The 13,799-nt window shown below is 42.0% G+C and overlaps 1 protein-coding gene across 3 annotated transcripts in view; it reads right to left on the reverse strand.

Moving 5' to 3' along the window:
* Positions 1-1,694: 1,694 nt before the first annotated feature.
* roraa (RAR-related orphan receptor A, paralog a) overlaps positions 1,695-13,799 on the reverse strand; it is a 180,201-nt gene continuing 168,096 nt past the window's right edge. For all 3 annotated transcript variants that reach the window (XM_046037029.1, XM_046037028.1, XM_046037030.1), the window contains 8 exons: positions 11,822-11,963; positions 9,066-9,461; positions 8,312-8,433; positions 8,068-8,200; positions 6,986-7,093; positions 5,846-5,956; positions 5,516-5,628; positions 1,695-5,103 (listed from right to left, as the gene is read on the reverse strand). In XM_046037029.1, the coding sequence (XP_045892985.1) occupies positions 4,939-5,103; positions 5,516-5,628; positions 5,846-5,956; positions 6,986-7,093; positions 8,068-8,200; positions 8,312-8,433; positions 9,066-9,461; positions 11,822-11,963 (1,290 nt within the window). In that variant the 3' untranslated portion in view covers positions 1,695-4,938. The remainder of the gene's footprint in view (positions 5,104-5,515; positions 5,629-5,845; positions 5,957-6,985; positions 7,094-8,067; positions 8,201-8,311; positions 8,434-9,065; positions 9,462-11,821; positions 11,964-13,799) is intronic.

Consider the following 13,799-nt stretch of genomic DNA (forward strand, 5'->3'; position numbering starts at 1 on the left):
AAATGTCAGAGCACATCCTATCTCTATCAAACTAATCCTAAAGGAGGGAAGCAAACTAGAAACCGAGTTATCGTACAGTATGGTGTAATTGATAAACAGGAACATATTTTCACTGGGTAGGCCTTAGTAGCAGTATTTTCCTCTTACCTATACAGACAGAAATTACAAAGCTACCTTTATACATGTGATCAATAATAACATTAAATATGGTGAATAAACAGCCGAGAACGAGGGAGAGAGAAAGAGAGAAAATAAGATATACAGCATACAGGCCATGTCAAGTTCTTAGTTCTCCACCTGGGAACAGAACTGGTCAAATATACAGATGAAACATAAAAATAACAAACAACAAAATAAAACCAAAACCAAAACCAAAAAGTGATAAATAAGAGGTGTATTTACATGCAGATGTTTAAAGACTATTATGCACAAAAGAATCAAAAATAATACACAGACATATATTATTGCTTGACATTCGATTATGGCTAAAAGTTGCTGTTCATTTTTTATTTATTTTTTTAAACTATATTCTTAAACGTCTTTTTAATCATAAATCCTTATCAGCTGTGCTTTGGAAAATGAGTTCTGTTTAAATGTGACGACTGACTCATAATTCTGGGTAACACACCGACACTCCAGCACAACGTTTAAGCGTGACATAACTCTGATCTTCTCAATTTACGGTCCCAAGAAGACTAATTTTCACAATTTGCTGTCCAGAATTCATTTCAGCCCAGGCTGTGGCCGCGCTGTCCCAACCGATAGCAATGCACGTTTTCACTGTGAAGCTGGTCAATGTTGCCTCACAGCCTTCTGCAGACCTATGAATTGTTGAAGACATTATGTCATGCTTTTTAAAAACCTACACCTATTATGGATGGATCAAGCTCAGCGTTTCCAAAAACCCTTTTTTTCTTTTTTAAAAGTCAAAAATAAAATCAACCTCTTCGTCCACATAACCCTGTTCCTCTGTAATTATTAAAGCCTTGTCTGGGGTTTATTTTATTCACACACTGTGAGAACAAACACATACACACACGCACACACACTATTGCTTTTTTACAAACAGACAACAGAGCAGAGACAGAAGGACCAGCACATTTTACTGAATACTACACACTGATTGAATAGCACACTTAGCATCGATCCCTTACTTAAATTGGGATACCTCAAGTAAGAATATACAGGACATCAATTTACAGGCCCGTGTGAAGGCGCAGTTTATAGTTAGACACAAGTATCCATGTGTTTGATGACCATTTTCTGCTATCCTGCCAACCATACCAGTTCATAAGGAGATGAAAACAGAGTAGTGGGGTTTTATTACTTTTTGTTCTAGACTGAAAGTAAACCTTATCAGTGTGAGTCCACTGAAAGGATAAAGTCAATTCAAAAGGATGATGACTGCACTGTAGAGACCCGTAATTGTAACACAAGGCATATTGCTTGTTTTATATTTGTAGAACACATTACATGCCACTTAAACCATTTAGACTTCAATGAAAAACAGATTTCACTTCATGAGAGAGAAGAACTGGTTTTGGTGGTAGACCTTAGCTGATCATATGTGAGAAAATACTGAATTGTTTTATGTGACCAATATATCAAGCAATATTACAACAGCTTAAGAAAACGGAATCATTTTTAAGAAGAAACCAATTTTTTTGTGTGCAAACAAATAACAAGAAATCGGCCAAATCTTCATCTCTTTAATTATAACAGTAAACGCTGTACTACTGCATGTTCAATGTGCTCTGCCACCTCGTCTTATCAATGGAGTGCTTTGAAGAGATTTTAAAGACCTCATAAATTCACAAAAGAGCTAATCAAATGCTCTGCAACTGTCCAGAGGAAAGAGAGCTGCTTCTTCGGTCTACCTGGTACCTCCCTGAGCGTTCGCGCCTCATCCTCTTCGCTGCTCTTGCCGGGCCACTGGGCCTCTCAACCTGGATTGTCTAGCAGTGTTCCAGACTGGGTTTCTTTTGCTGGGAGACTGAGGTTTACTAGTCGTAGAGGGCTTGTGCATATCCAAATAGCATTGGATCATAACAGAGATTATTACTTAGGTACAGCATATCTACTACAACCCAAACACAACAGATTTAGTATTGCATAAGAATATTTGGTTTTTCTAACAAAGAGGGTTATCATTTTTAAAGACCCTGATGACACCATTTGAAACCAAAACAGATTGTTTTGTGTGTGTATGTGTAACAAGAATATGCTGTGTGCTGATAAAATTGTGGTTTGTAAAAGTGGTGGGGGTTTGTTGTTTTTACAAATGCGATGACCGCAGGGGCGCAGTGGTCTTTGAGTGGCCGGAGGCCCCTTCAGGAGATCGATAATGTGAAATTCTGAACCACTCAGTGATGAATATTCATATGTTAATTTCAGCCACTTCTCATGGAACATCCCTGACAAAAACATCAACTAAAGCTAATGAGTACAAACAAATGTCCTCTCAAAACAGAAAGCGCAAAAGAAACTCTTCCCTGAGGGGTGACAGCGCAAGGCATTAACGCCTTGCACAAATTGCACGGCAGAGGAATGATAGTGTGCAAGCAGAAAACAAAAGACAAACAACAGGATTCTATGTAACGGTTGGTGACAGATGTATTATCATGATTTGTTGGGTTTCTAAAGGGATATCATTTTTTTCATTTTTTTCTCATTTTTTTCCTCTTTTTAAAAGATATTTCTAGAAGCCGCTACTGAGATTGCTGGAATGTCTTAGGAATCCATTCTACATTATAGACGAGTAGACTGGAAAGCGGAAGCAACAACTACTGTTTGGCACATCCAGGGTTTTTTCTACCACTTTACTATCACACTGACAAGAAAGACACACTCAACAAAACAAGAAACACAACAACAAAGCATTCTGAAAATAGCACTTGTCCTACCATTTTTATGTTTCTCCCCTAATCGTACAAACAACAGCTAATCTAATTATTGCGGGAATATAGTTAAGTGCTACCTGACATCTTTTTCTCTCCCTTGCTCTCTTTCATGAGTTTGTTAACCAAAACGTGTTACAAAAATAGAAGCTTTACTACCAGACAAGGCTTTGAATATTCACTTTCCCTTCACTGTTCCTTCTATGTCCTGTTGTGGCGTTGCTGGGCTGAGGCTGCGGTGAGAAGGCAGATAAAGCAAAAAATTTGACAGAGGCTCACGAGTGTGCTTTTAGCTTAGACCTCATATCAGCAAGGCTGTTAACTTGCTTGTTGTAGCTTTACCTTCCACTAGATGGAACAATTGGATTACAGTCTGTGTGTGTTCTTCCTATTCCAACCACAAGGCTGATTTGTAAGATAGATAAAGTCTGTTTTTTTCTGTTTCCTTTAGGCCTTCTTTACATAATACGTGAGGTTTTTCACAGTAACATTAGTACCAAATATGTAGATGAAAGTATATGAAAAAAACACGAAAGTTAGTGCATTGCAAATGTTTCACCGTGCAATACCGTTTTCCTGTATTCTGGTATTTTAAAAACAGTTTAAACAACTGCTGCTCCATCCAGGTTGGTTCATAACAAACAAAAAGAATGCCATGAGACCGCACATCACTTCAAAGTTTGCTGGCTGTTAATGTATGTGTGCTATCCTCGCTAAAAGGAATATCAGAGCTACATTTTGACAAGTGTCATGCAGGCAGTTGTTTTAGCTGAGAGAGCTTCTCTAACCTGCCTCCTTACCCATGCCTCTTTGTTCACCAACTAGCAGCCACGCCAGCCACCCTAACAGACAGCCCTTAACACTTCCAGACCAGTATCATCTGCAGCTCCCAGGACTAGCCTCTGTGACCATGGTTCAACTTGTATTTCTTGTGCACATGCAACACATCACTAGGTAAATATACAAGTCTTAAATTAAAGAAAGGTGGAAATAAAAGTGCCTTATCAATTCAACAATTAAGAATGGTCTAACTACTAATATCATACATGTTATTTAAAATAGATTCTATAAACATTACTTTTTTCTGTATAGTAAGTACTTATGACCATATACCCTGTAGTACATTATAAAACAGGTGGAATGGACCCTTTTCATTGTGTTGGTGCCCTGTGCTTCTCCAGGGCACCTGTCCAGAGAAGGATTAATAGCAGATGGCCTTACATGATTTCACTATGCAACAATGGTGGATGGAGTCTTTGACAGCTAAAATCATTGCGTTTAGAATTACCAGAATTCTTTTTTTTTTTTTTTTAACGATTGTCCATAGAGAGGTGCCAATTGCATCACCATGCCAACAGACCCTCCCTCAAAGTCGCTGTGAGTTTTCATTCCTGGAACTGCGTCCAAAAGATACAACTGAACACAAGAGAGAAAAAAAAGGCTGAACTTGACCAAAATGTGCGCATTTATAAGGTATTTTATTTTGGTTTGGGATATAGTGTATGAAGCAGATTGTGGAAAAAGACTGTTTAAAGGTTTGAATATGAACTATTTTGGGGAGTAAAATCTGAAAGAATACTGATATGAATTTATCTTCTAATTGAAAACATCGCCAGCTATTTTTATTCAAAAAGTGACTCATTATTTGTTTATCTGATTACAAGTCAGATGCACAGATAAATCACAATAATGGCGATGCAATAAATACTGGTGAAAATCAATGACTGTAATGAAGTGAATCATGTGCTCAGTGTCAGAAATACGCAAAAGAGGGTCAAGTTCAACCAGACAGAAATTATTTGTCCCTAGCTCCTCTTCATGTCCCATGGGGTGTTGGGTCCCACAAGCCTTCCAAAGAAAACTAAATTCAATAGAGTAAACCTTGAAAATCAACTCCCTACGCCCTCCCCTCTGACGTAAAAAGAAGAAGTTGAACAGCGTGCCATCTGTCCGCTCTGGTTTGTGCAGGGCACCAATAAAGTGTCTCAGATTCCTCCTCCACATTCCCCTACGGTGGGCACACTAGCACCTGGCAGGGCTGCTACCCGTCAACGGGCATGGACTGCTCAAAGTCTGATCCAAACAGCTCCTTGTATAAGGGGGGGAAGTGGGCACGCACAATGTCTGGGTATATTGCTTTGAAAGCTGTAAGCTTCTCTGTATGCCTACTGCACAGCGCTCGCAGTGTCGACACTTTGCATATCAACTGTGGAGAGAGAGGAGACAGGCTGTTTAGATTCACAGGGAGGCAAGGACATGGAGCAATGGTAGTGAAAAACATTCCTCCCTACAGTGTATTTCCTCTCACACAGGGGCAAACAGACTTGTAGATATTGAGACAAGTGCTAAGGCGCGAGGAAAACTTGACACTTCACATTATGGAGCTGCTACAACTGATAAATTGCCACTTCTCTACCGATAAAAATGCATTTCATGTCACATTATGAATGCTTTCCCTTAAATCTGTGTTGGTTTAATCTAATGCACTAAAAATGGTTGATGGCATGTGGATAAAGATTCTAAACAGTGGGAGATTAAACTGCTACAAGGGTTTGGCATGCTAGCAGACAGCCACTTTAAGGGATAATGGATGGAGTTTGAACTGCATCGCACTGTACCTTTGTAAGTATACCATCCTCTCTGTGGTTCTTCTGCAGGACGTGCTGGAGGGCCAGTTGGATTTTCTGCTGGAGTTTCTCCACCTTCACCTTCTCCTGGAGCCAGGATCGGTCTGGAAGGCAAATCATTGCCACTTTTTGTTACTGTACAAACACACGTATGGGCCTTAACAGTCAACTTGGCTCATGTGGAAAGTAATGATGCAGTGCTACTATGTATAAGATAATAATTGATAGAGAAGGTGGAGGAGGGCAACAGCGGCAGCGTTCCTTGTCGTGGTGAATGCGTGTCTACCTTTTTTTCTCGTTTGCACTGTGAGTGACACCTACCAGCAGACATCAACACAAAGGCGGAGAACAGGGCGATCTCATCCTCAGACAGGTGCATAGAACACAAGTTTTTCCCAAACTCGAAGACGGAGCTGATCAAGTCGTCACAGCCTGCCACAGCAAAGGACATAGAGAGAGGGCTTAGGATGAGGAAGACCAAAGAACAACATTCACTCTTGATCTTTATTGGGAGAGAGGCACACAGGGAGGGGAGAGGAAGGGGAAGGAATGAAAAAGAGCGGCATGCTGACAGCACATGGGAGCGTCTTAAGGAGAACAGGCAATGCTTTTACTGAGTTTTGCCTCCCAGACGAGTCACTTTTGGCAGTTGGGTGGTGTTATGCAAGCCAAAATGAGGTCACTATTGAGGCTTTTAGTTAAATCAATTATCGTGGATAGAAAGAGACAGGCGGATGCCACCGCGGCTCGGGAAGCCCATCACTCTGCCTCCCCCCGCTGCCAACCCCTCTGCACAGAACACGCAGGACAGTGGGGATCTCGAAGCTGGGATAGATACACACTCTCACTCATAAACACATGCAAACAGGGAGTTACAAGGAATGGTAAACTTACACCAAGAAACACAATTCAGCTATTTCACTGTCACTATGGGACACATTTACTTTTTTTGGTCAAAAAGCAGTTGGAAATGCAAGAAAATCCATGGTGGAGAGTCTTCCTAATGTCATGGCAGTCAAACATAAATGCAGACAAACACAAATGCTATTTGCTTTCGCCTGAGATGTTTTATATCAGTATATCAGTGATGGCTTTGATAGCGCTCTCCCTGAAGACACTACGTCTGGCTTTATTTATTCCACAGTTACAGGAGCCATATGCAGCAGAGCCGCACTAACATCTCTGTTCTACCACAAATAACCGTTGCAGAGACAGCAATGCCAGGTGAGGCAGGGATGAGTGCTCAGTGTTTGCTTCCAGGCCTTCAGCATTGTGTAGAACAGAACAGCTGACTCTAAGTTTGGCTATTATACCAAGGGAAGGAGTAAGACACTGTAAGAAACACACACAAACACAGCAGCATGCAAGTACACACATGCACACTCATTCAAACGTGCACTGCTCAGAAATACCCTACACATGCACACACCCACCCACACACATAACACCCACTCCACTTACCTAATGACTTGAACACATCAGGTCCGGCATACTTGCCATCAAAATAAACTGTGTTGTTTTGCGAGTCAAAGGCACGGCACATTCTGACAAACACAACTTCCAAAGAGCCTGTGGAGACAGACAGGAACAAGATGCAGAATCTGAGCTTTGTTTCTTGTTTTTCCCTAACAGTTACACATCAGTAAGGGATGCAAAACACATGATTGTGCTTTGTGCTATTCTTCTACAGCATGAATAACACAACCACTTTGAAATAAAGAAGCCTGCCGTCAGAGGAAAAAAAAACTCCACCTCTGCAGATAATAATATCATAGACAGAAGGCTATTCTTCCATAATGACATGCCAGATAAAAATTGCGCTTCATTCAGTAGTGACAGTGCTTATTCATTCAACCTTTATTTAGTAAGATAGGTAGGAAATTTATTCTATCCTGCAATTTGTACCACTCAGTGGGAGTGAATAAGAGGATCAAGAAAATGTAACAGAAGCCATTACTGCCTCTAAGGGAGATTCAACTGTTTTAGAATGCCATGTCTGACAAGGGATCTCAGTCTTTATTTCATTATTCATATTGGCTGTGCCAATGTAAATAATAGTCAAGGAAAGACCCAGGAGAGGTGTTTGTTTGCTGCATGAGTGGTTTGTTTGTATCTGTGTGAACATTTATATTTATGCATAAACATAGGTGACAGTGTGCAGGGAGCCATAGCTGCATTTAATATTCTGGAAGTAAGTCTTTATGAGAACAGTTGGAATTAGCAGACATCGCCGGTGTCCGGTAAAAAGAGAGCGAAATGGCAGCCATCATGATGAGTATTATCTGAGCTCAGGAACACATTGCTTATCTAATGCTGTGTCCATCCCTGCTATGTATTTAATGAACGGAGGGAAAATAGAGAGCAACCGAGACAGAGAGAGGAAACAGGCAGGGTAGGGTCCCTTCTCTGTGACACTGTCTGTGCGTGTGAAGAAGAGGGCTTTGTGTAGTCAGGTCAGCTACGCCCTTGTGACAATGCCAGGGGGGGTGGTGGTGGTGGTGGTGAATTTGACGGCAGCAGGCCATGTTGACAGGCTGTCATACCTGCTTTCAGCAGCACTATCTGATCGTTCTGACACAGCTCCATGAAGCCGTCGATGCGCTTGGCGAACTCCACCACATACTGAATGGCCTCTGTTATTTTGATAGCACACAGCTGCCACATGACTTCCCGGGGCTAAGAACAGATAGGACAAAGAATGGGTTATCTACTTTAAAACAATGGATTCGATTACTGTAACTGCTGTGGTGGCCAGAACAGGCCCGGTCGTGGTTGTTGTCTAGCTACCTTGCTCTGGTAGTTCTCCACCTCTTCCTGCAGGAAGGCCTGCCAGGTCATCTGCTGCAGCTCCTCCCTCAGGTACTGACATGTCTCCATGTGTGACTTGGAAATGTTCTGGGCCAGGTGCTCTGCAATTACAACCATCGTCACAAACCCAGAAGATCACAGTTGAGATCTGAATGTTATTCACAAGGCTGTGTGAAAGGGAAGACCTCACTGATGAAATATGCCACAGGAAAAGATGATTTATTTACTGAGCTTTCAAAGAGGAGAGGCGGATACGCGTGGGCTTTTTTTTGACTGGGAAAAGGCTTGTTGACATTTCCTCTTACTGCCTGCAGGAAGCTCATAACTTAAGGTTGAGGCAAAGCCAATCTAGTTATGACACAAATGCATGGAGAGGAGGAGGGGCGCCACGTTACTCACTGAAACAAAGGTCACATTTTCTCTGAGAGAAATATTGAGTATAAGAATTTAAATGGTTTTGAAAACACATCTGTTAAAAGGAGTTCCTAGGCACAGGGGAGCCTAAAAAAATGATTTCCCCAGACACCTGCCCTGCTGGATCCTGATTGGCCCTAATTAATGGAAACTAATTACAAAAAAGAGGCTCTTTTAATGAGTGTTGGAGATGAGTCTCCAACCTCCTGCTATTTTAAGCAACCTTTGTGTCGTTTGCCCCACGGTTGAGTTGTTCTCCCCCCTCCTCCATTTTGCTGTCTTTCCTCTTGTCTCCCCCTGCCTCTCTCCTGCTCCTTACCTAGTTCAGCCATGGACACGGTGGGGGAGGTGTCTCCATTGGTGAAGGAGCAGTAAGGGAAGAAGCCAGAGCCAGGGGCAAAGTCGCAGATGGGCTCCGGCTTGATGCCGTTGATGTCCAGGCCTGACTGGTCAGGAGATGGCTGGATGTCCAGGTAGAAGCTGCTGACTGCCGAGTCTGGTTTGCTGCCATCAGGGGTGTGACCATCCATGTAGCCGCTGAGGTCGTCATGGAGCTCTGTGAGGCCATTGGCTGAGAGGCCATAGCTAGGTGTGAGCGGCTCCGCCTCTCCAGGCTGCTGTTGGTGGTCACGCTGCTGCTGCTGCAGCCGGTGCTTCTGGACCTCAGCATACAGGCTGTCTCGCTGCTTCTTCGACATGCGGCCAAACTTCACCGCTGTGATTAGCAGGACAAAAGATATGTGAGATTCTAGTGAAACATCACAAACAAATTTTACTGAATTGCTAGTTTATGTTTGTTTTCTATATGTGGCACCTGAAGGTGTCTCTTCATAAGTTAAATAAGTTCCAGAAATATGTGATAATAACTCAGAATAATATGAAGTTAATGGGTGGATATTCAACTGCTTAAGAAATTATACATCCTTTCAAATGTGATTTAAATTTTACTGAGTCATTTTGTTAATTATATTGGTGAGTCTTAACATTTTACTCTCCAATAAGTAAAATAATCTTACCAGTGGGGTGGACTGCCAACACAAATAGACTTATTTCAATAAGAACCAAGTGTTATTTCAAAAATTTTAATATAGCAGTCTCGCTTACCCAGTCTAGAAAATGCCTGAAACAGTGGAATTGCTCAGGGAACAAGCTGAATTGATAAATTTGTGCTTCTTTGAAGAAAAACTAAATCTTGGCATTGGAGTCTGAGACAAAATGACTTGTTTAGACAACAAGGAAAATTATTATACATTAATTCCCTACTTGCTATAAATTGTATACAACATTCTGTGGTCATTTGTCAATTTGTGCCCTCCCTGACAACACAGTAACACACCTCTAATCTATGTTAAAGTCATTTGTTCCTATTAGACCAAAAGACACCTGCAACTAGCATCATCCTCCATTCTCCACTAGACTGAGGTACAGTACAGTATACTTAGATAACACTGAGTAAAAAAAAAAAAAGCAAATCTCCAAATTTTGGGAGGGATCAGTAATGACAGAGATTATCACAAAAATGAACAGCTTCATAAGTATAGAGGCAGGAGTGAGAAGTGAACAGCTTACCGGTCACTCAAACATGAGACAGGCTAAGTTGCTGCCTCCTGTTTCAAGGTTTCCAGACTAAACAGTGGTGCTGAGAATGAGACTCCTTGGCCAGAGTTCTGGGGGCCTGGCAGTATGTCAGCCGGTCACAGTGTGTGTGTGTGTTTGTCTACGCACAGTGGAAAATGAGTAGAGCGACGCAGAGGAGGGTGCGGGCAGATGGGCTCTGGTGTGTTGAGTGAAGGCAAGAGTCACCTTCGTCTGTCCTGAGAGTGTGTGTATGTGCGTGTGAGTGTGTGTGTGTGTGTGTGTGTGTGTGTGGGTGTGTATGCATGTAAGAATGTGTGTGCCTATGCAAAGGCACTCATAAGTGCTAATGTACTTATGTGTTAATTCACATTAATGATTATGTATGCATGTAACTGAATTTATACAAAGTAGTGTGCATAAAGATGTGCCAGGTTCTATGTTCAGGTTTTCACTTGTCTGTATGCATTGTGTGTGTTTTACAAGAAAACAAAAAAAAAAACATAATAGATATGCTCTGTCCTGATATAATCTTCTCAGCTCAGCCCAGTCTGGACCAGCATGGCGCAGCAGGAGCCCTCCAGCACACATCCCCACCTGTGTGCTCCCATTACTGCATCTCAGCTGCAGCAGCACTAATGACAACCTCTAACAACCTCCTATTTCATCAAACCGAGTTTCTATCACAGCAACAAATTAGTCTCACAGACAAAGCCCTCACCTTCCATTGGCAGACAACGAACATAGACTGACGTCTTGTGTTCATGTCACGATTTTCTTGGGATATGTCTGTTGTGTCTCTTTCAGAATAATGGCACTCATTATCTGTGAGTGTGTGTGTGTTTTCTTTGTCTCTCCACCAAGATTCAATATACAGCAACACATCAATATGGGGCAATGAATAAACAACCAAATAACAATAATGATAAACAGAAAGTAACACACACAGGTGTTAATGGCTAGTGAAAAACAGCTATGTGTTTAGTTGTTGCAATAGAGTTATGGTGTTGTTTTTTTTACTATTTCAGGAGAAATACATCTGGCACATCTATTTTACTGATTTTCTCTGAAAAATTGCCAAATTTGTACCCAGGAGCAGGACATTTTACTGAGAAGTTGCATTTCCTGCCACAAGAAGATGCTGACCACCATAGTTTACAGTAAACTTCCTCTTGCTTATCGGTAAGTTTTTAAAATTTAACATTTTATCCAGTCTTCACTCATTCTTTTAAGAATTTAGATATAAACGGACAAATTCCTGGATAGCTTTTGTAATAAATAATGAGCCCTAAATATACACTATCAATAATTTCTTTCCCCTCTTGCTCGGCTTTCGTAGGGAGGTCGGAGTAGACAACAGCATCCCAATAGCAATGGTCCAAAGGCAATTCAGCAGAGCAGACTCGTGCCCACACAGGGGCTTGAACCTGTGCTCTTCACCTCTCCCTACTCACCATGCAACCCTGCTCTAGCCGCCCACCTCCTCCATCAAGCACTTACCATCTCGTGACATGCCCACTGCCAGGCACTTCTGAAGCCGGCAGTGCTGGCAGCGGTTGCGGCTGGTACGGTCGATCAGGCAGTTCTTCTGACGAGGGCAGGAGTAGGCTGCATTGCTCTGCTGACTCCTCCTGAAGAAGCCCTGCACAGGAAACGTACCATAGAAACACCTCGAGTTACTGGATTAATCACTGCGGGTGGAATCATGTTCTGGGACTGAAGGATCAATTCATGTCTTTTAGTGCTAACAAAATTCATTATTGATTGACAGTGATTTGCTGTATTCCCAGTGGGGATATTTTCATTTTACTTCTGCCAAACAGATTAGGTAATAACACTACTGTGATGGTACTGTCCTGGCTGTTACACTCTAATATCTGGCATTCAAATAGCACTGTATTTCACCAGTGTGTACAGCATGAGGGTGGTGTGTTTGGGCAGGAATGATAACAGTGGATGGTATCTTTCTTCAGTGGGGTTATTAGTGTTGATTAATGCAGCACTGGCATGTGCAGTGCTAAAGTATTGCGAATGTACACTGACTGGATTCCTCATCCTTTGACTTAATGAATTGATTCCAGCACATCATTAACATGCCCCACTCTACTGCTCCATACACATATGTCTTAATTAGCTGCTCATTGGCTGTTTAATTACAAGAAAACAGCTGACAGCTGCCAAGTTCCTTTATAATGGAAGCCATTATGGAAACAGGCTATAACTGCCAGTGACAAGCAGCACTCTTTAATAATGCTATGATTTATGGTCCAAACTTTTGTACTTGCACATATCATTAAAGGCCTCTCTGCCTTGGACTAATTAGCAATCATTAAAGATAGATTTCAGCAGTTTACTCTTTAGTGTTTTGGTCCTTCCAGCTCCTGTGTGAGGGAGAGGAGCACTGGGAAGAACAGCTAAAAGGAACCTCTCTCTCCCTCTCTTTCCCTCTCTCTCTCTCTCTCACACACACACACACACACACACACACACACACACACACACACACACACACACACACACACACACAGGAGCAAACAGCAAAGGTGCAGGCTGGCTGAGGAATGCTAATGATGTGCCTGGTGACAAGCACAGGGACAAGAATCCACTCTAAGCACAAAATTCTCCTCACTGTGAATGGCTGGTGCATTTGAAACAGTACAAAAGGCGGCTTCAATGGAAGCAACACTGTAGCAAACAGCCAACAATCTGCTATAATTCAAAGCACTCTCCTTTTGATCATTTTATTTCAAGAAGAACAGGCTGCAGCAGAAGCAAAAAAAATGTGAAAAGACATGTCCCTGGGAGGGAAAAGCAGAGCAAGGCAAAGGAATGACTTTGTCCTACTAATTGTGGTTTTCTGTGATGTCCTCTGTGGTGCTTGACCACTTTAACGATCATGTTCTGTGTGTTTACACTTCGCAGTCCCTCTCCAAATCATCGTAAAACTTCAGCAACATTTTCAAACGTTTTTTCCTAGCAAGCAACTTTCTTTACGTCCTCAATTTTCCCTGTCTTTCCCCTTCTCGGCTCTCCTGTACCTCACATACACACACTACTTCCCATGACACAAACAAGTTCGGTCTCTTGACGCTTACCTTACAGCCTTCACATGTTATCACGCCGTAATGGATGCCTGATGATTTGTCTCCACAGATCTTGCAGGGAATTATTTCGATTTGAGCTGCAGAGAAGAAAAGGAAATGAAAGAAATAATAAATAATAAAAAAAATCAACATTTTGCTGTCACAAGTCACTGTACAACACCCTCACCATGGATCCATGTTGGTACATGAAAGAGCACTGTGCTTCTAAAAACATCTCATCCGGTGGCTTTTGAATCCTCACTTCCACAGAGCATTAGCTGAATATTTACCGAGCTGTGTGTGTGTGTGTGTGTGTGTGTGTGTGTGTGAGAAGGGAAGGAGGCCATTTTAAGTCCTCACAAGCAGCCAATGTAAACATGGTGTCAATTTGCATC

The sequence above is a fragment of the Micropterus dolomieu genome, linkage group LG22, assembly GCF_021292245.1.
Source record: "Micropterus dolomieu isolate WLL.071019.BEF.003 ecotype Adirondacks linkage group LG22, ASM2129224v1, whole genome shotgun sequence".
Classification (NCBI taxonomy): Eukaryota; Metazoa; Chordata; class Actinopteri; order Centrarchiformes; family Centrarchidae; genus Micropterus; species Micropterus dolomieu.